A 25,220-nucleotide genomic window follows, 5' to 3' on the forward strand; every position below is an offset into this window, starting at 1 on the left:
CCACCGGATCTTTCCTCAACGAATCAAAGACAGTGACGTGGCTTCTTTCAGGCTTAATTATAATGATGATCCAGTGGAAGCTGCGTACGTAAATGTTCATGCATATTAGAGCTAACTAACATTAATAAGGTAAGGAAAAAGAAAATGAAAGTAGACGGTATACACACACTTACTTGAAGCTATATGGAAGTAGTATTAAATCCTTGAATTTTTGTTTGTTTAGGAAATTGTATACTTCCACCAAGGTTTTTTCCGGCAATAATTGTATCTGTTTTTGGTTAACAACAGATGAATCCATGAAGCCAATATGTAGGTACGCCTCTTGTCAGCACGTTTGAATTAGCATCCTAGATAAAATGGAAGACGAAGTTAGTACGGTGACGCACGCAAAATAAAATAATGATATGAGCCAAAATTTACATGTAGATAAATGGACACTTACAGAACCCAGGCGCTGATCAGAGAGACGTCCAGGGTATCATGATGGTACACTTCGTATATATCCTTGAAGTCTAGCCACAGAACTTTCTCGCCTTCGCCATAAAAATCTATCGGTTTTACCTTAAGGCCGAACATCTCCCTCGAGTTCGCGGACACCTTCATGTAGCATTGATGGAATTCGTACATCTTTGTTGATAGCTTCCGTACCAACTCAGGCCTTACTAGAGATTTGCCTAGCTCAAAAGTCCATCTCGGTTGAACTGGCGATGCAGCTGGCGGCTCAACTTGCCCTAAACATTCATCAAGTCCCGTACATATTTCTTCCATTAATTTCAATACTTGTGCTTGTTGATCCAAGGGCATTGCCGCTATCTTTTGAGCATCTTTTTTTGATAAATGCCCGAGGTCGGGGACAACACCACTGGAAGATGACTTTCCTTTCCTTTTGTCCCTCTCATCAGCCTTTACTAAAGTCCGTTCGTAGTTTGATAGTAGTGGTATCCTTTTCTTGGCTCCTTCTTCCATCCTGATAAAAAAATTTAATTCTCTTCGATTTACTAGTGGTGGCTCCATCTCCCTTGCTTTTTTTTTCTTCAGCTTGTTTCTTGAACCACGCACTGGCCTCTGCTTGGATTTCTTCCCACTATTCTGCATGACTCATTGCCTCCCAGTGTTCCTTACGAGTCACTTCAGGCTCCTTTGTTTTCTTCTTTCTCTATCTTTGCTTGGGAGGCGGTGCTCGTGACTTCTTTAGTGGTGCTCCAGGTTCCTTCATCGGGCCTGCTCTTAGTCCCGGTGACGGTGATCGGGGAGGGGTGTTGTTATTCTCGTCGTCGCTCCCACCACCAGGATGTGGTGGAGATAGAGACCTTGATCGAGCAAGAAGCGACGGTCCTGGAGCAGGTTGTGCAGGAGATGACGGCCTCGAACTATGAGGAGAAGGTCGCTGCTGGGGATCTACGGGAAGCGGTCTTGAGCTCAGAGGAGATGGCTCCGTGCCGGGAATGATGATGTAGCGTTTGCGCCATAGAATGATCCCATGAAGCACATCTGCCAGTGTCCTTTCCCCATCGCCTCTCGGGAGGTCGAGCTCTAGGCCTTCATATTGGCTATCAACAAGCTACTCTATGCTGATGCTGGTGTAGCCAGGTGGAATCTTCATTCCATGGCTTGTCTGGCCTGCCAGGATTGGTAACGCACTCCTGTACGCCACCTGTACATATAGCAAAAGTAAACAAGTTATTAAACTCCGATCCCGAGGCGTGGATTATTTGAGAAGATTGAATAAATATTATGTATAAGTATACCTTAATAGTGAGGTTGCCGACCGGTGCATGCAGCTCACATGAGGTGCGTTGCGTGATGGCATCCACAGGGAACCGTTGCTCCTCCACGGGTAACCTAGGCGTCTGCGCATCGGGGAGCCCTATAGAAGCACAACTTCTCAAGAGGCATTGAGAAGGGCTAGCGTAGCTTGGATTCGGCAATGCTCCAGATTGGGCCAACTCCGCAACTGCGTGGGCCACTCGACCATTGATTTTCTCCAACATTCTTTCTTCTTGTGACTGCACTTTGGATTCTAGCATGTGCTGCCATCTCTCTTCGATCTGTTCCTTTCTTTGCTTGCGGCCTTTGTACGATGCGCTATCGCCTCAGGAAACAAACTTCCACGGAATGACCCCGAACCCTCAGCAACGTCCTAGGTGCTCGGGATCACCGAGGGCCAATGTGAGCTCATCATTCTCTCGGTCCACCTTCAACCTCCCAGCCTTAGAATCTTCAATGTTCTTCATAAGCCTTTCGGCCTTCTGAGGTATTGCCTCATTGAATATCAACGTCCCATCCTCTTGGCTCAGGGAGCCTCCATGAGCGTAATACCAATTTTTTGATCATTGGAGCCATTCAATAGTTGTAGGTACGATACCCTGTTCGATCAGGTCTTGTTCCATCTTCTTCCATTTGGGAATTGCTGTGCCATAACCACCTCGCCCAAGACGATGATGGTACTCCTTCTGACCAGAATTTGTAGTGTTGGTCTGGATCTTTTTCACACCGTCTTCACTCCTCTTATATTCAACAAATGCCTCCCGGTGGTCGCTCAACTTTGGCCACACATTGAAATCTGAAGTTCGGCCCTTCTTAAGGTAGTTGGCATCCAGCATCTTCTTGAATGTCTGGAATTGTGTAGCCATCTTCTTCAGCGTCCACGCTTTCACATCCTTTTCAATATATCCTTCGGGAAATGTGAAATATCTCTTGATATCTTCCCACAGCATATTCTTTTGTGTCTCCGGGAGCACGTACGGATTAGTGCTTTTGCCCTTCCATTCTCTGATGCTAATAGGCACGTTATCCCTTACGATTGCCCCGATCTGACTCACGTACTTCTTTGCTACTTTTTCGGGAGCAACCAGCCCGCCCTCTTCTGTGACTTTTGTGATGACAAGCCTCCCTTCCATCACCCTTGTACGACCTCGGGTCTTCTGCCCTTTTGTCGATCTAGAGGGCTAACAGTTCAAGATTCGTTAATTAGTACATAGTATTAACGGTGGCGTAAAACAATAGAAATTATATATACCTCGCTGGAACCTTCCGCCACGGCAAGGTTTTGCTGGGGCTCAGGATCTTCATTCCCATCGCCGGACATGTTGAGGAGCATGTCCGCCTGGGTGCCCTCTTCATCAGTGTACGATATGGGAAGGTTGGAGCCACTACCATCACCAGCAATAATCTGCTCCACGAGATACCTTGCGGTCTCGTCGTCTGCCATTTCAACTACTGATTGAAACATACATGGAATCATAAATGACAGTCATGAATCATAGAACAAGCATGAAATAGGCAACTCACACGAAATGAAACGTACATGAAATCGCCTTAGCTACATATACGTAAAGGTATATATATGAAATCATACAATAACATGAATCCCACAAAGTCCGGAATGTTTATACAAATTTCTACAAATTAGTAGTACTTTGTAAGAATTTCTACCAAATTTATACTAATTTCTACATATTTATTGGAATTTCTAGAAAACTTCTACTAATTCCTAATAATTTTAAGAATTCCTACAAAAATTCTTCTAATTTTTAAATATTGCTACTACATTTCTACAAATTAGTAGTAAATTTGTAAGAATTTCTACCAAATTAATACTAATTTATGCAAATTTATTGGAATGTCTAGAAAATTTCTACTAATTCCTACTCATTTGTAAGAAATTCTACCAAATTTATCAATTGATTTTCTACTGATTTTCTAACTAATATACTAATATCTATTGATTTTCTACGAACATCTATTCATTTTCTAACTAAAAAATAAAAAAGACCCTTGCTAACGCAAGCCAGTGGGTTTGCGTCAGCAAGGGCCATTCTTTCCCGGCGCTAGTGCCGGCGGACCTCGTGTGGTGCCTAGCTGGGCGACGAGGTCGTACTGCGCCCGGGGCGACGGGACGACGGCGGCTGGGGTGGCGGAGAAGCAATGTGCTCGCCGGCGGAGGTGGGGATGGAGCGAGGTGGCCGCAGCGACAAGGGGCGGAGACGACTGGTGACGAGGGACAGAGGCAGCGCAACAGAGGCGGCGACGAGGCGCTGCGACGGACAAGGGCGCGGCGGTGACGAAGGAGGTTGCGTTGACGGAGGCGGCGACTTGGACGGAGGCAGCAAAGAGACCCTGCGATGGATACGGCCATCGGCGACGAGGTTGAGGGGGCGCAACGGAGGAGGATCGGAGGCGGGCCGGGGCGATGGAGGAGGAGGCGGTCCGGGCGCGGGCGAGGCGGTCGGGCGGCGGGACGATGGTGGCTGAGGCGATGGGCGACGAGGACGACGGCGGCCGACGAGGGAGGCGGACGGGCGGCGACGGAGCAGGCAGGAGGGCGCAGGATCTTGGCGGCGGTGAAAATTTGGCCAAGTGTCCAAACAACATGATGCACTACGTCAAGCCATCCACTGGTTATTATCTTGGAGGACTTTAAGCATCCTTGGGCGGTGAAGACGAAGGTTCCGCTGACCCAGCCTCATCTTGCGGTTTATTTGTGCCACCTGAAATGGTAGTACTAAGTGGACGTGAAACACATGGGACTGACGGTGGGGCATAACGACCACCAAAAGGAGGTTCCTGACCCGCCGCAACAACTTCTTCATGACGTTTCTGCAAATAACGAAGCATTGCTTTGTCCAACGTGCTCATTTTCTTCGGTTTCTCTTGAAGGCCAACTATGATTTTCCCCTTGCCAAAAGAGGAACGACGATCGCCCCCACCATCGCCACTTCCTCCAGTAGCAGAAGCCATCTATGTAACAAAATTCCTACCTTAGCACTGCATAACTTGTTGAACTTGAAGACCGTGATCATCTCGGTGAGCATGTTCTCAACTAGGCGGCACCATACTTCGTCATGGAAGAGCTTCGATTTTATGAGAAAGGGGACACAGTCTTCCACGATGTCTGTTGCTGCTCTTTCTCGTAAAATCGAAGCTCCTCCTTAACATCCGTTGCTGCTCCACGGAGAGCATGCTTACTGAGATGAACACGGTATGCCTGCAGAACTTATTGAACTTGAAGATCGTGATCATCTGGCGAGCATTTTCTCAACTGGGTGGCACCGCACTTCGTCATGGAAGAAGTTCGATTCTACGAAAAAGGGGACACGGTCTTCCACGATGTCCGTATCCACTCTTTCTCGTAGAATCGGACCTCCTACTTGACATACGTTGCTGCTCGGCGGAGAACATTCTCGCTGAGATGAATATGGTATGCAAGTTCAACAAGTATGGATTGAAAAACCATATTGAATTTGACAAGATAAACCGTCTAGACAAGGGTAGAATCATTCTTAAACCACTGCAAAGATACATACTATATATGACACATCAATCATCCTCACATTCTAGCTCAAAATACCTCTCCATTTTCTATTTCACATTTTAGCAAATAAACTATCCATCTCCAAAGCATAAATCAAAGGGTAACACGAGGATAAAGTAGCAAACCTTCACAACACTTTGGATAGCGAAATTTCCACGAAAATGAGGGGAAAAAATTCGGGCAGCACCTCCCTTGCTTCGGCACCATCGGAGAGTAGATGAAGCTCAGCTCTCTGTCTTTATGGTGGACTGGCTCGGACTGGAGGAGGAAGAAAGGCCTATATCTTAATATATAATGGGCGATGAGTTTTTATCCCGGTTAAAAACTCCAACCGAGACAAAAAGGAACACCTTTTGTCCCGGTTGAAAGTTTACTCCCTGTTGGAGGACAAAAGGGTCACCCCACCGACACCTCAGAACTAGCCGTTACAACCGGGACTAAAGAAGGACCTTTAGTCCCGGTTGAAAATACCAACCAGGAGTAAATCTCCTCTCCATTCTTGCCTACCATGACGCACCCGCTTTTCTTCCGGGTCTACTTTAATCGGGACAAAAGGGAGCGTATCGAAGGTCAGTTCTCTACTAGTGGGTCAACATCTGGTTTATCTAGTTCCTATGCTCGGGGTTGGGCGCTAAATACAACTCGGCGCATATCCATAGCTCAACTAGCTCCCATGCTTAGTGGCTGAGCTCCAGGGACTACTCGGTGTACCTTCTTTTGTCCACCAACTCCCATTCTCGAAGGCTGGGCATCGTGAACTTTTCGAATTAGAATTAGCATGTCCCTACAGAATTTTTTAGTAACGTAACTCACCATTAATGTTGGGCTACTGTTCGACTTCATCTTGTGAGGGGCTTGATGGAGGTGGTCCTTACTGTACCCCTCATTGTTAAGGATACCAGTTGATCGAAGGGACAACCCAGCCCATATTCCAAGCGTGCGAGACACGGTACAAGATGGCGTGGATTACAAGACATGCACCAGATTTGATGGATCTTAGCCGAATACTATGCGATATAGTTTGTACTCGTAAATTAAAAATCGACTGGCTGATAGATCTTAACCAACTTGCAACCCCTAGTCGTTACCCTAATATAACGTGGTCACAGACCAGCCTATAGACCCCCGACTCATAAGTCGCCATTGCTGCCATAGCTTTGACGAGCACTTCTGTACAATCCACTAAAGGGGTGTTTGGCAGACACTGGCTAAAATTTAACCCCTGTCACATCGTATGTTTGGACACTAATTAGAAGTATTAAATATTGGTTAATTATAAAACTAATTGCATAACCTCTAGGCTAAATCGCGAGACGAATCTATTAAGCCTAATTAGCCCATGATTTGACAATATGGTGCTACAGTAACCATTCGCTAATGATCACTGGTAGAGAATTGGCCTTTAGTCCCGGTTGGTAGGGTGCATATCTCTCGGATATCCATCCGGTATAAACCAACCGGGACAAAGGGGGGGTCTTTACTCCCGGGTCTTTTAACCGGGAGTAAAGGTCCCCCTTTAGTCCCGGCTTGATTCCAACCGGGACTAAATGGCGCTTGCATGGCACTGCCGTGACGCCTGAATTTTTCATGCATGCATCACGTATACGTAGTACCGCGGCCCTTTTAATTTGTTAACCTTGTAGTTGAGATTTTTTTAGAACGAAATCAACTAGTATTTAAACGAATGGGATTTGTAATTATACAATTACTATATATATACACAATCCTTATACACAATTCATATACACAATTCAACTAGCTTAGTACAAATCGATCATAATTAGCGCGTATTATATATACAAATAAATCAAAGTATCTTCCTACAATCTTCCCGTCGTGGTGTTGCTGATCGGAGTGTCTAATTGTCGTCCATCGTAATAAAATTCTCCTTTTGGATTTACCACCTCGTCCATTATGAATCCAATGAGACCTTCACATATTGCCGCTACTCTTTCTTCCTTCAAGAGTCCTTGTTGAATATTTAACATCTATAATTTGGAAATTTGTGAATGTTACATGAACAAATACATATAAGGAGCTAGAAAATAATTAACTAGTAATATATTTATTTTATGTACTTTAAAGTTGTGCGGCGTCATCTTCGGTCCCTTGGGTCCCAAAAAACTGTGCATGTGCTCACAGATGTAGTAGCCACATAGATTATTCCCGGGTTCCTGTCTTAAGCACTTCAGTGCGGAAAAAAATAAGTTATGAAATATTCGTGTTATACAATGTAATAAATGTGCAGACTGCATACGTATCGGGAAGTCTGTGTTCCATGTAAGATTTTCTTTGAATGGACCTTTGTGTGTCCTTATGAATTGTTTCCATGCGCTGCGGATTAGAATAATGAATGACATAGTGTAACAGGGATAAAATTTAGGAAATAAATTTTTGCATAGAGATAAAGGTCCAGAATTATTACAAGCCTAGCATGTCTTGCAATTCTTGGTAGTCCACCGGATCTTTCCTTAACGAATCAAAGACAGTGACGTGGCTTCTTTCAGGCTCAATTATAATAAGGATCCAGTGGAAGCTGCGTGCGTAAAATGTTCATGCATATTAGAGCTAACTAACATGTAGAGATAAGGAAAAAGACATCGAAAGTAGACGGTATACACACACTTACTTGAAGTTGTATGGAAGTAGTATGAAATCCTTGAACGTTTGTTTGTGTAGGAAATTCTATATTTCCGCAAAGGTTTTTTCCGGCGCTAATTGTATCTGTTGTTGGTTAACTACAGATGGATCTATGAAGCCTATATGTAGGTACGCCTCTCGGCGGCATGTCTGAATTAGCATCCTACATGAAATGGAAGATGAAGTTAGTACGGTGACGCACGCCAAAATTTACATGTAGAGATAAACGGACACTTACAGAATCCAAGCGCTGATCAGAGAGACATCCAGGGCATCATGATGGTACACTTCGTATATATCCCTGAAGTCTAGCCACAGCACTTTCTCCCCTTCACCGTGAAAATCTATCGGTTTTACCTTCATGCCGATCATCTCCCTCGAGTCGGCGGATGCCATCATGTACCATTGATGGAATTCGTACATCTTTGTTGATAGCTTCCGTACCAATGAAGGCTTTACTAGAGGTTTGCCTAGCTCATAAGGCCACTTCGGCTCAGGGGGCGGTGCAGTTGGCATCTCAACTTGCCCTATGCATTCATCAAGTCCCAGACCTGTTTCTTCCATGAACTTCAATACATTTGCTTGTTGATCCAAGGGCATTGCTTTTACCCGTTGAGCATCTTTTTTTGATAAATGGCTGAGGTCGGGGACTGGACCGCTGGAGGATGATTTTCCTTTCCTTTTATCCTTTTCATCAGCCTTTACTAGAGCCCGTTCATAGTTTGACAAGAGTGGTATCCTTTTCTTGGCTCCTTCTTCCATCCTGATAAAAAAGTTTAAATCTCGCCGACTTACTGGTGGTGGCTCCATCTCCCTTGCCTTTTTTAATTCGGCTTGTTTCTTGAACCACTCACTGGCCTCTCGTTGGATTTCTGCCCACTGTTCTTCATGAGACATTGCCTCCCAGCGTTCCTTACGAGTCACTTCAGGCTCCTTTGTTTTCTTATTTCTCTGTCTTTGCTTGGGAGGCGGTGCTCGTGACTTCTTTAGTGGTGCTGCAGGTTCCTTCAAGGGGGCCGCTCTTGGTGCCGGCGACGGTGATCGGGGAGGGGTGTTGTTATTGTCGTCGTCGCTCCCAGCACCAGGATGTGGTGGAGATGGAGACCTTGATATAGATGGAAGGGACGGTCCTGGAGCAGGAGATGCCGGTCTTGAGGTATGAGGAGAAGGTCGCTGCTGGGGATCTACGGGGAGCGGTCTTGAGGTCTGAGGAGATGGCTCCGTGCTGGGAATAATGATGTAGCGTTTCTTCCATAGAATGATCCCATGAAGCGCATCTGCCAATGTCTTTTCCCCGTCGCCTCCCGGGAAGTCGAGCTCTAGACCTTCATACAGGGGATGAACTATTTGCTCGACGCAGACGCTGGCGTAGCCTGTTGGAATGTCCATGCCATGACTGCTCTGCCCTGCCAGGGTTGCTAACACACTCCCGTACGCTACCTGTACATATAGCAGAAGTAAAACAAGTTGAACTCCGATCTCGAGGCCTGGATCAATTGACAAGATTGCATAAATATTATGTATAAGTATACCTTAATAGTGAGGTTGCTGACCGGTGCATGCAACTCACATGAGGTCCGTTGCGTGATGGCATCCACGGGGAACCGTTGCTCCTCCACGGGTAACCTGGGCGTCTGCGCATCGGGGACCCCTGTAGAAGCACAACTGCTCCCGAGGCGTTGAGAAGGGCTGGCGGTGTTAGGATTCGGCAGTGCTCCAGATTGGGCTAACTCCGCAACTGCGTCGTCCACCCGCCGATTGATTTCATCCATCTTTCTTTGTTCTAGCATCTGCCGCCAGCTCTCCTCGATTTGTTCCTTTCTTCGCTTCCGGCTTCTGTAAGAGGCGTTGTCGCCTCGGAAAGCGAACTTCCATGGAACCACCCCGAACCCTCGGCAACGTCCTGGGTGCTCTGGATTACCGAGGGCCAATGTGAGCTCATCATTTTCTCGGTCCACCTTCAACCTCCCAGCCTTGGAATCTTCAATGTTCTTTATGAGATGTTCGGCCTTCTCACGTATTGTGTCATTGAAAATCAACGTCCCATCCTCTTGGCTTAGGGAGCCTCCATGAGCGTAGTACCAATTTTTTGATCGTTCGGGCCATTCAATAGTTGCAGGTACGATTCCCCGTTCGATCAGATCTTGTTCCATCTTCCTCCACTTGGGAATTGCTGAGCCATACCCACCTCGCCCCAAATGATGGTGGTAGCCCTTCTGACTAGCATTTGCTATGTTGGTCGTGATCTTTTTCACACCTTCTTCACTCCTCTTGTATTCAACAAATGCATCAGTGGTCCCTCAACTTTGGCCACGCGTTGAAGTCTGGAGTTTTGCCCTTCTTGATGTAGTGGGTATCCAGCATCTTCTTGAATGTCTGGAATTGAGTAGCCATCTTCTTAAGCGTCCACGCTTTGACATCCTTCTCACTATATCCTTCGGGGAATGTGAAATGTCTCTTCATGTCTTCCCACAGCATATTCTTTTCTGTCTCTAGAAGGGCGTACGGATTAGTGCTTCTGCCCTTCCATTCTCTGATGCTGATAGGCACGTTGTCCCGGACGATTGCCCCGATTTGACTCACGTACTTCTTTGCTACTTTCTCGGGAGCAACCGGCCTACCCTCTTCTGTAACTTCGGTGATGACAAGCCTCCTTTCCATCACCTTTGTACGACCTCGGGTCTTCTGCCCTTGTGTCGATCCGGAGGGCTAACAGTTCAAGATTCGTTAATTAGTACGTAGTAGTAACGGTGGCGTGAAACAATACAAGAATGGTTGTATATACCTCGCCGGAACCTTCCGCCACGGCAAGTTGTTGCTGCGGCTGTTGCTCTTCATTCCCATGGGTGGACATGTTGAGGAACATGTCCGCCTGGGTGCCCTCTTCATCCGTGTATGATAGTGGAACGTTGTCGCCACTACCATCACCAGCGATTATCTGCTCCATGATATACCTTGCGGTCTCATCGTCTGCCATTTCAACTATTGATGGAAACATACATGGAATCATACATGACAGTCATAGAAATCGTCTTACTACAAATTTGTACAAAGTCCTACAAAGTCCGGAATCATACATGTATATAATGAAATCATAAAATAACATGAATCGAACAAAGTCCGGAATATTTATACAAATTTCTATGAATTTTCACGAATTTCTACAAATTTCTATGAATTTCTATGAATTTCTACGAATTTCAACGAATTTCTACGAATTTCTACGAATTTCTACGAATTTGTATGAATTTCTACAAATTTCTACGAATTTCTATGAATTTCTACAAATTTCTACGAATTTTGATGAATTTCTACGAATTTTGACGAATTTCTACGAATTTGTAACAATATCCACGTGCGGTGCCTAGGTTGTGACGGCGGCGATCAGGGCGGCGGAGGCGGGACGGCGGCGGTCAGGGCGGCGGTACGGCGGAGGCGGGGATGGTTCACCAGAACCACGGGCGGTGACGGGACGGCGGAGGCGGTGACGGTACGGCGGAGGCGGGGATGGTTCACCGGAACTATGTTGTGACGGGCGGCGGGACGGCAGCGATCACGGCGGCGGGACGGCGGATTCCACGGCGGTGCATCCTACGAATTTCTAACTTCATTTTCTCTGTATCAACTCTAACTTAACAAACTAACTAGAAATCTAAAAATCTAACTTAACAAAATTAGAAATCTAAAAATCTAACTTAACAAAATTAGAAATCTATCTAAAAATAAAACTTAATTTTCTAACTAAAAAAGAAAACCCTCCCGGCGGCGCTGCCGGCCGGCGCGGCAGCGAACATCTCGCGCGTGGGGCGGCGGCCGGGGCGGCGAGGACGGCAGCTGCCGAGGCGACGAGGATGACGGCGGCCGAGGCGACGACGACGGCGGCGGCGTAGGCGGGACGGCGACGAGACGGCGACGAGGGGCGACGAGGGGCGACTAGGATGGAGCCGGCGACGAGGATGTGGAGCCAGTGGCTGGAGGCGACGAGGTGGCCGGGGGCCGGGCGCGTCGACGGACGAGGAGGGGATCGAGGCGGGCCGGCCGGGGGACGACGACGGCGCAATGGGGGACGTCGACGGCGCAATGGGGGACAACGACGGCGGCGGACGGCGAGGGAGGCGGACGGGCGGCGACGGCGGAGAACGCGCGGGACTTGGCGAAAATTTGGCTAAGTGTGTAACTGGCGGGTGGTAGAAGGGAGTACCGTGCCTTTTAACCCCCCCCCTTTTATCCCGGTTCGTAATGGCACCCGGGACAAAAGGGCCTTTTGTCCCGGGTCCCGTCACCAACCGGGATAAAAGGGGGGGCCTTTTATCCCGGTTGGTGACGGGACCCGGGACAAAAGGGTGCCCCGCCAGGTGGGGCTGGGAGCGCACCCTTTTATCCCGGGTCCCGTCACCAACCGGGATAAAAGCCCCCCCCCCCCTTTTATCCTGGTTGGTGACGGGACCCGGGACAAAAGGGTGCCCCCGCCAGGTGGGGCTGGGAGCGTACCCTTTTATCCCGGGTCCCGTCACCAACCGGGATAAAAGGGGGGGGGCCTTTTATCCCGGTTGGTGATGGGACCCGGGATAAAAGGGTACGTTCGGGCAGGAGACGAAACGTACCCTTTTATCCCGGTTGCCATTTGCAACCGGGATAAAAGGGGGGCCTTTTGTCCCGGTTGCTGTTAGCACCCGAGACAAAAGGTGTTTTTTCCTATTTTTCTTCTCCCGCCTGTTTTTTGGAAATGGATTTTATTTTACCTTTTCACTGCATTTCAGGATGAAAAACAAAACCTTCACAGATTTTGTACATGCAAAAATATATTTAATTAACGAGTAAATTGACAATAAGTATGAATTAATCATTAATTCTATACCAGTTCATTTAGCCTGTAAAATATTTATTTTACTGCATTGCTGTGATCAAGAAATTATTCAATTAAATTATTTCAATGCGCAGAAAAATCCATGTTAGTATGTGGTTAACAATGTTCATGTTTATCTAAAAAATCTTCACCTACCAAATTTAATAACACATGAAATCATACATAGGGTAAATTACAAATTGTATCAATTAATACACAAAGGTCATGTACATTTAACGCATTACAATACAATGTTGTAAAATTTCTTCTTCACGAAAGTTCCTTGATCATGATCGCGGCGTAAGTACGGAGCCTCTTCTTTGGATAGCAGGATGCTTGGATCAACTTCAACGGCGAATGGAGGCATGCCATCAAACTGATCATAATCATCTGATTGGTCTGTTTTATCCTCGACTCCCACGATTTTTCTTTTACCTGGAAGAACTATGTGGCACTTTGGCTCCCATGTCTCTTCTGGATTCCTCTTGGGTTTGCTGCACATGTCCTTCACATAGAACACCTGATGCACATCATTGACAAGTACGAATGGGTCATCACTGTATCCAGTCTTGCTCAGGTCTACTATTGTCATTCCGTACTGATCTTTGGTGACGTCAGTTAGCTTCACCCAATTGCAAAGAAATAGAGGGATGTACAGCGGTCCGTATTCGAGTTCCCATATCTCCTGTATGAAACCATAATACGACTCCTTGCTATTATTTCTGTCCATGGCATCTATGCGGACACCACTATTCTGGTTTGTGCTTTTCTGGTCCTGGGCTCTCGTGTAAAATGTGTAACCATTTATCTCATAGCTTTGGAATTTGACGATTGTGGTAGCAGGTCCCCTGGCTAACCAGGCAAGCTGTGGGTGAATCTCAGAGTTACCCATAAGTTGTTGGCGCAACCAGGAGGGAAAAGTTTCCATGTGATGACGGGTAAGCCAAGCATCGGATTTGGTCGGGTTTTTGGAAGCTACCATCTGCCTGTGTTGCTCGATATACGGGGACACAAAGGATGACTGTTGTAGAACAGTGTAGTGTGCCTTGTCGAACAAATCAGTATCATTGCACAAACTTGATTTCCTTCCAAGGGTGCCCATTCCTCGGAGCCTCCCCTCGTGGCGTGAAGTTGGAACCCCAATCGAGTCAATTGAATCAATAAAATCAACACAAAACTCGATCACCTCCTCTGTTCCATATCCCTTGGCGATGCTTCCTTCTGGACGGGCACGATTAAGAACATAGTTTTTTAGGACTGCCATGAACCTCTCGAAAGGCCACATATTGTGCAAATATACAGGTCCGAGAATACCAATCTCTTTTACTAGGTGAACCAGTAAGTGCGTCATAATATTGAAGAAGGATGGTGGAAATAACAACTCAAAACTGACAAGACATTGAACCACATCGTTCTGTAGCTTTGATAGCTTGGATGGATCAATTGCCTTCTGCGAAATCACATTGAGAAACGCGCATAGCTTTACGAGCGGCAACCGGACATTTTCTGGTAGAACACCCCTCAGTGCAACCGGAAGCAACTGGGTCATCAACATGTGGCAGTCATGAGCCTTGAGATTTGTAAACTTCTTTTGTTTCATATTTATTATTCCCTTTATATTCGAGGAGTACCCAGACGGGACCTTCATACTATTCAAGCATTCAAACATGCTATCCTTCTCTTCCTTGCTGAGAGTGTAACTGGCAGGACGTAAGTAGTGCTGTCCATTATCTCTCTTTTCCGGATGTAGGTCATCTCGTTGCCCCATGGCTTTCAGGTCCTGTCGTGCTTCCAATGTATCTTTTGAGGTTCCATAAACACCCATGAAGCCTAGCACGTTCACGCAAAGATTCTTCGTCAGGTGCATCACGTCTATTGCATTGCGAACCTCTAGGATTTCCCAATAAGGTAGCTCCCAAAATATTGACTTTTTCTTCCACATGGGTGCATGTCCGTTATCGTCGTTCGGAACAGGTTGGCTACCAAGTCCCTTTCCAAAGACTACATTTACATCCATCATCATCTCGAACACACGCTTTCCATTACGGTGTGCAGGTTTTTTACGATGGTCTGGCGCCCCTTTGAAATGCATCCCGCTCTTTCTCAGCTGGTGGTGAGCAGGGAGAAATCGACGATGACCCATATAGACGACCTTATTACAGTGCTTCAAGTACATGCTGTCTGTGTCGTCTAAACAGTGGGTGCATGCCCGATATCCCTTATTTGTCTGTCCTGAAAGGTTACTCAATGCAGGCCAATCGTTGATGGTTACGAACAACAGTGCTCGTAGATTAAAGATCTCTTGTCTATCCTCATCCCACACACGTACACCTTCTTCCTTCCAGAGCTGTAAAAGGTCATCAACCAACGGCCTTAGGTACACGTCAATGTCGTTGCCGGGTTGTTTTGGGCCTTGGATAAGCGCCGGCATCATAATGAACTTCCACTTCATGCACAGCCAAGGAGGAAGGTTGAACATACAAAGGGTCACAGGCCAAGTACTATGGCCACTACTCAACTCACCGAATGGATTGAATCCATCAGTGCTTAAACCAAACCTTATGTTCCTTGCTTCACTTTCAAAGTCTGGGAATGTTCTATCAATTGATCTCCACTGTGCCCCATCTGCGGGGTGTCTCAGCATCTCATCTTCCTTACGGTCTTGTTTGTGCCATCGCATCAACTTAGCATTTGCCTTGTTCCTGAACAAGCGCTTCAAGCGTGGTATTATAGGGAAATACCACATCACCTTCGCGGGAACTCTCTTCTTGGGAGACTGCCCCTTGACATCACCAGGATCATCTCGCCTGATCTTATACCGCAGGGCTTCGCAGACGGGACAAGCATCCAATTTCTCGTATTCATCACCACGATAGAGGATACAGTCATTAGGGCATGCGTGTATCTTCTGAACATCCAATCCGAGAGGGCAAATAATCTGTTTAGCTTCATATGTTGTGGACGGTAATTCATTATTCTCGGGGAGAATCTTCTTGACAATGTTCAACATCCCCTGAAATGCCTTATCGGACACACCATTTTTTGTCTTCCATTGCACAAATTCTAGTGTCGTACCTAGTTTTTTATGGCCCTGCTGGCAACCTGGGTACAACAATTTTTGGTGATCATCTATCATGCGCTGCAACTTTGCTGCTTCCTTCTCAGTTTCGCAATCTCTGTATGTATCTCGTATCACCTGACCAAGGTCATCAGTAGGGTCATTTTCTGCAAACTCATCTTCATCAGCCTCGCCCATTGTAGTACCTGCAAAAGCTTGGCCTGCAACCCAGTCCGGAATGGTGTCATCTTCCTCCTCCTCCTCGCCATCTTCCATTACAACCCCTAGTTCACCGTGCTTGGTCCAAACAAAATAGTTAGGCATGAAACCGTATTTAAACAAGTGGCTGTGAATAGTCCCCCAGGAATCCTTTGAATACTCCTTCCTGTTATTGCATTGGAAGCATGGACAACATACGAACCCATTCTCTGGCTTGTTCGCTTTTGCCACTTCGAGAAAATAATGCAAGCCATCAATAAACGCCTTGCTCCGTCTGTCTGCATTATACATCCATTGCCGGTCCATCTGCATCGTATTACGCATGAAAATGGATTACACTTGACAATGGATTACGCGTGAAAATCGATTAAAGATCCAAACAACATGGTACAATACAACAACATGAAGATCCAAATACACATATTTAAATTAAACTCCCAAACAACATGATACAATACAACAAGCCATCCACTGGTTATTATCAAGGAGGACTTTAAGCATCCTTGGACGGTGAAGACGAAAGTTCCGCTGACCCAACCTCATCCTTAGGTTTATTTGTGCCGCCTGAAACGGTAGTACTAAGTGGACGTGAAACACCCGGGACTGAGGGTGGAGCATAACGACCACCAAAAGGAGGTTCCTGACCCGCGGCAACAGCTTCTTCATGACGTTGCTGCAAAAAATGAAGCATTGCTTTTTCCAGCGCGCTCTTTTTCTTCGGCTTATTCTGAGGGCCAACTATGATTGGAACCTTGCCATAATAGGAACCACGATCGCCCCCACCATCGCCACTTCCTCCAGTAGCAGAAGCCATCTATGTACAAAAATTATTATCTTAACACTGCATAAGTTGTTCAACTTGAAGACCGTGATCATCTCGCGAGGATGTCCTCAACTGGGCAGCACCGGTATTCGTCATGAAAGAGGTTAGATGCTACGGAAAAGGGGACACGGTCACGATGTCCGTATCCACTCTTTCTCGTAGAATCGAACCTCCTTCTTGACATACGTTGCTGCTCGGCGGAAAACATCCTCGGAGAGATGAACACGGTATGCAAGTTCAACAAGTAGCAGAAGTCATCTATGTACAAAAATTCTTTCCTTACCACTACAGAAGTTGTTGAACTTGAAGACCGTGTTCATTTCGCGAGGATGTCCTCAGCTGGGCGGCACCGCACTTCATCATGAAAGAGGTTAGATGCTACGGAAAAGGGGACACGGTCACGATGTCCGTATCCACTCTTTCTCGTAGAATCGAACCTCCTTCTTGACATACGTTGCTGCTCGGCGGAGAACATTCTCGCCGAAATGAACACGGTATGCAAGTTCAACAAGTATATGGATTTAAAAACCATATTGAATTTGATAAGATAAACCGTCTAGACAAGGTAGCATCATTTTTAAACCACTGCAATAATGCATACTATATATGACACATCAATCTCCCTCACATTCTAGCTCAAAATACCTCTCCATTTTTCTACTTCATCATCACATTGTAGCAAATAATCTTTCCATCTCCAAAGCATAAATCAAAGCATAACACGAGGATGAAGTAGCAAACCTTCGCAACACTTGTGTTGGCTGAGTCAAATTCCCACGAAAATGAGGGAAAAAACTTCGGGCAGCACCTCCCTTGCTTTGGCACCACCGGAGAGTAGGTGAAGCTCAGCTCTCTATCAATGTGCTGGACTGGCTCGGGCTGGAGGAAGAAGAAAGTCTCTGTCTCGGGATATAGTGGGGGATGAGTTTTTATCCCAGTTAAAAACTCCAACCGAGACAAAAGGGAACACCTTTTGTCCCGGTTGGAAGTTTAGTCCCGGTTGGATCCTCCAACCGGGATAAAAGGGACACCCTTTTATCCCGGTTGGAGGCACCAACCGGGACTAACCTTTTTATCCCGGTTGGTGCCTCCAACCGGAGAACCCTTTTATCCCGGTTGGATCCTCCAACCGGGATAAAAGGATCCCGCCACCGACGCCCCCCAGCTAGCCGTTGCAACCGGGACTAAAGGGGGGCCTTTAGTCCCGGTTGCAATTACCAACCGGGAGTAATGCTCCCCTCCAATTTTCCCTACCCCGGCGCACCCCCTTTTGTCCCGGGCCAACTTTAAACCGGGACAAAAGGGGTCGGATCGAAAGCCAATTCTCTACTAGTGGATGGATTAATTAGGCTTAATAGATTCGTCTCGCGATTTAGTCTAGGGGTTCTGCTATTAATTTTGTAATTAGCTCATATTTAGTCGTCCTAATTAGCATCCGAACATCCGATGTGACAGGGCTAAAGTTTAGCCCCTGTCTCCCAAACACCCACTAAAACATAAGATATAGGGTATTACACCTCAACGGTGGCCGGAACCTACTAAGTCCTTGCATCTTGTGTTACTATCGAGCTCTTGGTCTTATGATCCCCATGCGGACAAAACAACATCTGAGCATACCTTAAGCATACCCCTGCTGGACTATCGAACGCTAAATTCTACAAAAACCGTGTCAGGGCATAAAGTTAATTGTGTGAAAAAGTTGGGTTAGTTAGCCCTTAGTGTTTTTGCCGAGTCTCCAAATTAGGGTTTAGCCTTTTCTCATCACAATGTGACATGGCCTATTTCTTTACTTAAATCGTGAGCTCTAGACCTCCGATTGACCAAATTCTAGTTTTAGTGCCACAATTTCTTAAGCTATTTGCTGACCAAGTATGATGATTTTAGATGTTACTAAGAGCAACACACGTTTTAGTAGACGACCATAATCTATATTTTTCAGGGTGGAAAGGTATGTGTTGCAGTTTGTGCTATCGTTCAATCCACTCTGAAACTAGACTAGAAGGCTTTGATCCTACATATCCAAGTATCTGGCGATCCAAATTGTCAACAACTTAATTGTCAACAACTTAATTTAGGGGGTGTTTGGATACAAGGTACTAAACTTTAGGAGGGGTCACATCGGATGTTCGAATGCTAATTAGGAGGACTAAACATGAGCTAATTATAAAACTAACTGCAGAACCCCTATACTAATTCGCGAGACGAATCTATTAAGCCTAATTAATCCATCATTAGCAAATGGTTACTGTAGCACCACATTGTCAAATCATGGACTAATTAGGCTTAATAGATTCGTCTCGCAAATTAGACTCCATCTGTGTAATTAGTTTTGTAATTAGATTATATTTAATACTTCTAATCAGTATCTAAACATCCGATGTGACATGTCATAAACTTTATGACCTCCCCTCCAAACAGGCCCTTAGCATTATTGCAAACATAGGTCATTAATTTGAAAACAAACATTCTTTGATTTTGATTTCACTACATTTCGATCAAACCAGCTGCTGGTATGTGGTGGCATTGTGTCTTGCATAGAAAGATGTTATATTGCAATCTTACATTGTGCTACACAGTGATAAACAGGCAAATGATTGCATTTGTCCTATTGAAATAATTGAAATCAAATCCATCCGATTCCGGCCATGCACAAAGTCTTCGTCATTGCATAGCTTGAGCACAAAGCTGACCACTATATTTCATTAACAACGCTTTCAAAAGGGTATAAAAACATAAGAAACACATGATGTCGAAAGTTAAGGAAGCTTTCAAAGTTCTTAAAGTATATGTGGATCATAATGAGGCCTTCCTTGTGAGTGACGCACACAGGAAAACAAGTGGCATCTCAGAAATCATACGATTAAGTCCACCAGAACTCAGTTCCCCGACTAGAGTCTCAACTAACTCATCCATGATGTGGGCTGAGCAATTAAAATGGTCCAATATTATGGCCTCATGTGCAGACCTTATTGCTAATGCAATCATTTTTGGGGTTACTACTCCTTCACCGATGCCACTTAGAGGTTTGTGCACTTCAATGTTGTTGATTACAAAAGAGCTCTCGTCTTGGATGATCATCCTCAATTCCTTGTCAGAAGGAGCATACATAGGTATGTAAAATGATTCAAACTTTTCTTTGTTGAGCACGCCCTGTTAACAAAATAAGAGAAACAAGAGCATAATTAAATATTTAGTTTATTGTTTGGTATCACGTACTTCAAACATGAGACTAACACAAAGGAGCCGAGAGAAGGTATATATTGGTGCAGAAACCAGCTCACCCTTGACACCATGTCATTTAAAGCCGAGGCCAAGATTTCCCATGCATGAGTAGCCATAGATGCAGGGTTATCAGAGCACCTGCCAAATAAGGAGATAACCATACGGCCTCCAGGGACCAATTCTTTGCCTCTAACAGTTAAGAACTGCGTAAAATCCTTTCTAAACTGTCTAGAGTACGCGTCGAGCACTAGACCACTCCTTGCTCGCCTCAGATTGTCATCGCAGTCATACATCGGTATTCTTCTCTTCACAAGGTCTTCCGGTGCCTGCTCAAGTGTATACAGTTCTCGAATGACCAGGATCATTGGTGAATGCAATATGAATCCTGATTCAAGTTGATGGATGTATAAATGCTCAATAATTTACCTCGGATAGCCAATGCAAACTGGTCGACGAGCAGATGAGATGCAAGGATTCCCTAGAGAATAACCTTGCATGGAATGACCCAGGAACCATACCAGAATTGATCACGATGGGAGGGCAAGATTCAAAGCTTTGCTTGAACTCAGCTATGCTCTTTGCCACACTGTTGAAGTCATTGCCTGGTAGGTCGTTTAGGAGCACACATACCTCCGGTAGTGGCTGCTCATGCTGCATGCAGTTGCAGAGGACGGCGTTGACAGCAGTCGAGACAAGAGCAAGGGCATTTGAACCATATGAGCAGCCTAAGTCTGCGATCAGGATGCTGTTGGGGACAGTAGATGCAGTTCCAAGCAACCCTGTGATGGCATCCTCTATGGAACTTTTCATTCTTTGTTGCTCAGTTGTCTACATGCAAAAGCCATGTAAAATTCAGATATAGTTCTTTCTCAAAAACTTTAAAAAAGTCCACTTAACGAGAATAGCTTAATATATAAATTCCCAATTTACCATGTGCACAAATTGGTTTACCGTACCGTATACTCGCCGCATGGCAACTAGTAATTGGATCAAACATTTCATTGGTCCAAACATCTACGGTGCTGTTTATTGGGGCATTTTCATTTCTAACGGAGCGCGATTCAATATATAACACATATCTTTGGGTGGAGGCACGGAGCTCTTTTATGGTGCTCGATCTATACTATATCACTTAGAGTAGCATATAGTACATAGAAGATGTAACCATCTATTTGTAAGGGTAATAATGTTAATATAGTAAATATTACTAAATTATTAATGGGCCACGTACGGTAACCTTATCAAATGAAAAATATATTACATTTTCTATTCTTTTCCTATAATATCCTTATACCACCTATACTACTCACATATACTACCCATATCACAGGTGATGTCTTTAATACTATACAATTAATTTCAACCACTGGATGTTTTTATTCTATTTTTTTTCGTACCTAGTGTAGCTTAGTACAGTGCACCATAAAAGACCTCGTTTGGGTAATGGCTATAATGAGTAACATGGAAGAAAAGAAGTTTAACCTTAATGGGTGTAACTGCGGTTTTTTGGGCAACTTGACTTGGGGGAAATGGTATTGTCTTTGATAAAACAAACACGCAATCAAATATAAAACAAACACGCAATCAAATATCGTTTTGAGAGCTACACATTGTATCAGGTTCTAGCTTTGCTTTAAAAGGATGAGGACCGAGACACTAGTAAATCGACACAATATTAGGTCTAAAACGAAAATAATGCTCCCTCCGTTCCAAAATATAGGTTGTTTTAACTTTTATAGATATATAATTTTTTTTCTATATATCTAGACATAACTTATATCTATGAGTATAACAAAAAATATGTATCTAGAAAAAGAAAAGCGACCTACGATTTGAAACGGAGGGAGTATAAATGACTCTAATCTCCAAATTAAATTGCACCATGAATATCTTGTCAAAATCATCGATTAGACCCGATATGCTTCAAGCTAAATTAGCATCTTTCATCCTGTTATAATTCAGATTTACGAAGCTATGTGCCTATGCACATGCTCGGATACAGTGAAATCATTTTCCGTTCTTGTTCATGTGGATTGATTTCATTTTGTTTTCTTTAGTTGGATGATTTTTTCTGCACTCGTCTGCGTTGTTGATGCTGAGCTGAACCTCAACTAGCTAGGGATCCAAAACGCTGCCGGCGGTCATCTTGCCGTGGGCTTTGCAATATCTTGTCGTGGCTTACTAGCGAGACTTGTTATCGGGCCGTTGGCCATGCCCTAACTCGCGGAAAAGCAGCAGCCAACAAACATGTGACGTATTTGTTAGACTTTGTATTTCCGGCCCATATGAGGTCCATTAGGGTTTACTTTTGTATCCTGGCTTGAGGCCTATATATGTACCCTTTTGTATCACGATTAATACAAGTTGAGAGTCTTAATCTCCTTCAGTATTGCGTGTTTTAATAAAAAAGGAAAAGATAAATCAAGATATCTGATCACTAAAATCATGAAACCAACAGTAGGAACATTGGTTCAGACTTCAGACCCATGTATTCATGATATAATCGATAACATATAATTGACATAAAAATAATGACATAGGAAAGCTATAGCACACCTGAAAGGTCGAGTTGCGAGCATAACTTGTTTCCCCTTGCCCTAGAGTTACATGTGGACTTTGTTTCGGATTGGCAGCCATGGTTCACTGGCAGGACAGTTCGTCCAACTGTCTGAGATGGATGTTAGAAACAGGATGCTCTCCTCGTATAAATACCGTACTAGGATCCATCTGAACAAAACCGAACAGTTAGAGACGCCACATATTTTTAAACTGAACAAGTTGCCGGCCAGCCTTACCTTGCAGGCCCCGTCAATAATATATATGGCTACGATAAGGTGGCAAGCTAGGGCTCCATGCGTTGATCTCACATGTTCAAATCCCAGAACATGCCAACAAGGAGAGCCATCGGGTTGAGCATGTATAAACGATTCGATAGCAATGCAACAGCGCCTGCTCTTGCTTCTATTACCTTTTTTTTGCCGGCCTGCATCAGGAGTTGTTGACTTCTTGTTGTTGTTGGCCCCGTCAATAAGATATGGCTACGATAAGGTGACAAGGGCTCCAAGATCCCAGAACATGCCAACAAGGAGAGCCATGGGGTTGAGCATATATAAACGATCCCTACTGGAGTTTCGGTAGCAACAGCGCCTGCTCTTGCTTTATTACCTTTTTTTGCCGGCCTGCATCAGTTGTTGTTGTTGTTGTTATTACAATTATTACTACCACTACTACTGTTGAATATAGATTAGACTTGTATGGTCTCCTAAGGCCATTCTTGATGGGATTCCATTGTCCATAAACGATGTGTCACGTAAGCAACTACGGCAATATGGCATCGAAATTATGAAAAGAGAGCACGAACGAGTTTTAAACCAATGAAACTCAATTTACATGGTTACCAACATGATGGAACTCTTTCACCATGCAATGAGAGCTAAAATTTCATTTAATCATATCCCTTGTCCAATTAAAAGTTTCCACATCATTCATGAATTAAATATTATGGTTAGCATTGGAAATAGTGAAATGAAATCTTGTAATGTAGTCGGGATGATCTAATAGTTTTGGAAATGGTGAAATGAAACCGACCATTGAGAGCGGCCTAAGAGGCAAGGCAAATCCCGCTCCTTTTATCCCGGTTGGTAATACCAAGACTAAATGGTTTTGCAAAAAAAAAAACTGCAAAAACAAAAATAAATATCAGGGGTCACTGGGAGGCCTCAAGTCACAAGTCACATGATTTTTCACGTGAAATATGCGCGTGTGTGGTCCGTAAGATTCGAACCCATGACCTCAAGCCTCGCGCATAGCTTCCTTGCCATCCCACCTACACACCACATCTGTCTATATAGTGGATGCTATCCTTTTGTATTAACTCATGGAGGACCCTTTAATCTGGGTTGTTAACACCAACCGGAATTAAAGGCCTCATTTAATCCCGGTTGGTAATACCAATCGGGATAAAAAGTTTCAAGGGATTTAGTCCTTTCCCAGCCACACATGGGGGACCCTTTTTATCCCGGTTGGAAACACTAACCGGGATAAAAAGGGTCTGAGGGCTTTATTCTTTTTTCAGCCACCTGTGGAGGACCTTTTATCCCGGTTGGAGTTTCCAACCGGGACTAAAGGACCTCCTTTTATCCCGGTTGCTTTAGTCCTGGGTGGTAATACCAACCGAGACTAAAGAGGGTGACCTTTTAGTCCCATTGATCTTACCAACCGGACTAAAGGGACCCCGCGTCTGCCTGAATTTTTCAACCGGGACTAAAGAATCTCCACGGGTGGCTGATTTTTGAACCAGGACTAAACGGTTCCCTTTAGTCCCGATTGCAAATACCAACCAGGAGTAAAGTATAGCGCACCCTCTTTTCTCCCGGGCCGAAATTAAACCAAGACTAAAGGGGGTGGTATCTAAAGTTAGTTCTCATCTAGTAAAAAGAAAAACAATCATCACTTTAATAACAGATGGAAAATCATTCATATCGTCACTTTAGATAAATATTTTAGTAGGGACAAGGGTATACAAAATTTGTGGATAAACACTATACTATACAAAGGCTTTTCACCGATGGTTCATAACTTTTGTCATGGTGTTGTAGACGTCTGAGATTTTCTATTTCCCGATACTAATTATCTATTTCAATGGAAAATCACTGTTTTTTTGAGATAATGGAAAATCACTTTTTGCCACGGCTCAAGGATAGGAATTAAAGAACCGTGAGGCATCATCCAGACATCAACGGTTCATAACTCCTCATTTGCACGGTCTTGTACGCATGAGAGCTTCCCTCGTTGGACGTTCCACCACTTTTCTACCATGGACAATTAGCCATGACACAAACTCCTTTATGCCTATCACTGTCTAGGCTGTAACCATGAGAGATTATTTGTTCCAAAAATCAACATATGGAAGTTGAAAAAAGTAGAAAAATAAAATTCAAGACCCAGGGCTACCCAAATGGTCTCACATTTTTCACGCGTCGTTTCTAGGCTGAGAACCAACAACCACCCCATATGTGATCTCTTTTTGCTAACCCGCCTATATATAATCACTAGAAGAAGTATGAATTTATTCGTTTGACTTTTATGAAACTTTACA

At 44.7% G+C, this 25,220-nt stretch overlaps 1 protein-coding gene across 1 annotated transcript; it reads right to left on the reverse strand.

Moving 5' to 3' along the window:
- Window positions 1–19,693: 19,693 nt before the first annotated feature.
- On the reverse strand, window positions 19,694–22,759 carry LOC117853481 (jasmonate O-methyltransferase). The gene is made up of 4 exons (XM_072293429.1): window positions 22,679–22,759; window positions 20,549–20,950; window positions 20,182–20,448; window positions 19,694–20,050 (listed from the first exon to the last, which is right to left on the reverse strand). The coding sequence occupies exons 1-4, from the start codon at window positions 22,757–22,759 to the stop codon at window positions 19,694–19,696; spliced, it is 1,107 nt and encodes a 368-aa protein (XP_072149530.1).
- Window positions 22,760–25,220: the final 2,461 nt, after the last annotated feature.

The sequence above is a fragment of the Setaria viridis genome, chromosome 4 (assembly GCF_005286985.2).
Source record: "Setaria viridis chromosome 4, Setaria_viridis_v4.0, whole genome shotgun sequence".
Taxonomy (NCBI): domain Eukaryota; kingdom Viridiplantae; phylum Streptophyta; class Magnoliopsida; order Poales; family Poaceae; genus Setaria; species Setaria viridis.

What these genes read in the sequence shown, in the direction of transcription:
- LOC117853481 (XM_072293429.1), bottom strand. Translation starts at nt 22,759, where the DNA reads ATGGCTGCCAATCCGAAACAAAGTCCACATGTAACTCTAGGGCAAGGG. An exon ending in CTCGCAACTCGACCTTTCAG is followed by an intron (nt 20,951 to 22,678) that starts GTGTGCTATAGC and finishes TTTTGCATGTAG; the next exon opens with ACAACTGAGCAACAAAGAAT. An exon ending in GTTTGCATTGGCTATCCGAG is followed by an intron (nt 20,449 to 20,548) that starts GTAAATTATTGA and finishes ACACTTGAGCAG; the next exon opens with GCACCGGAAGACCTTGTGAA.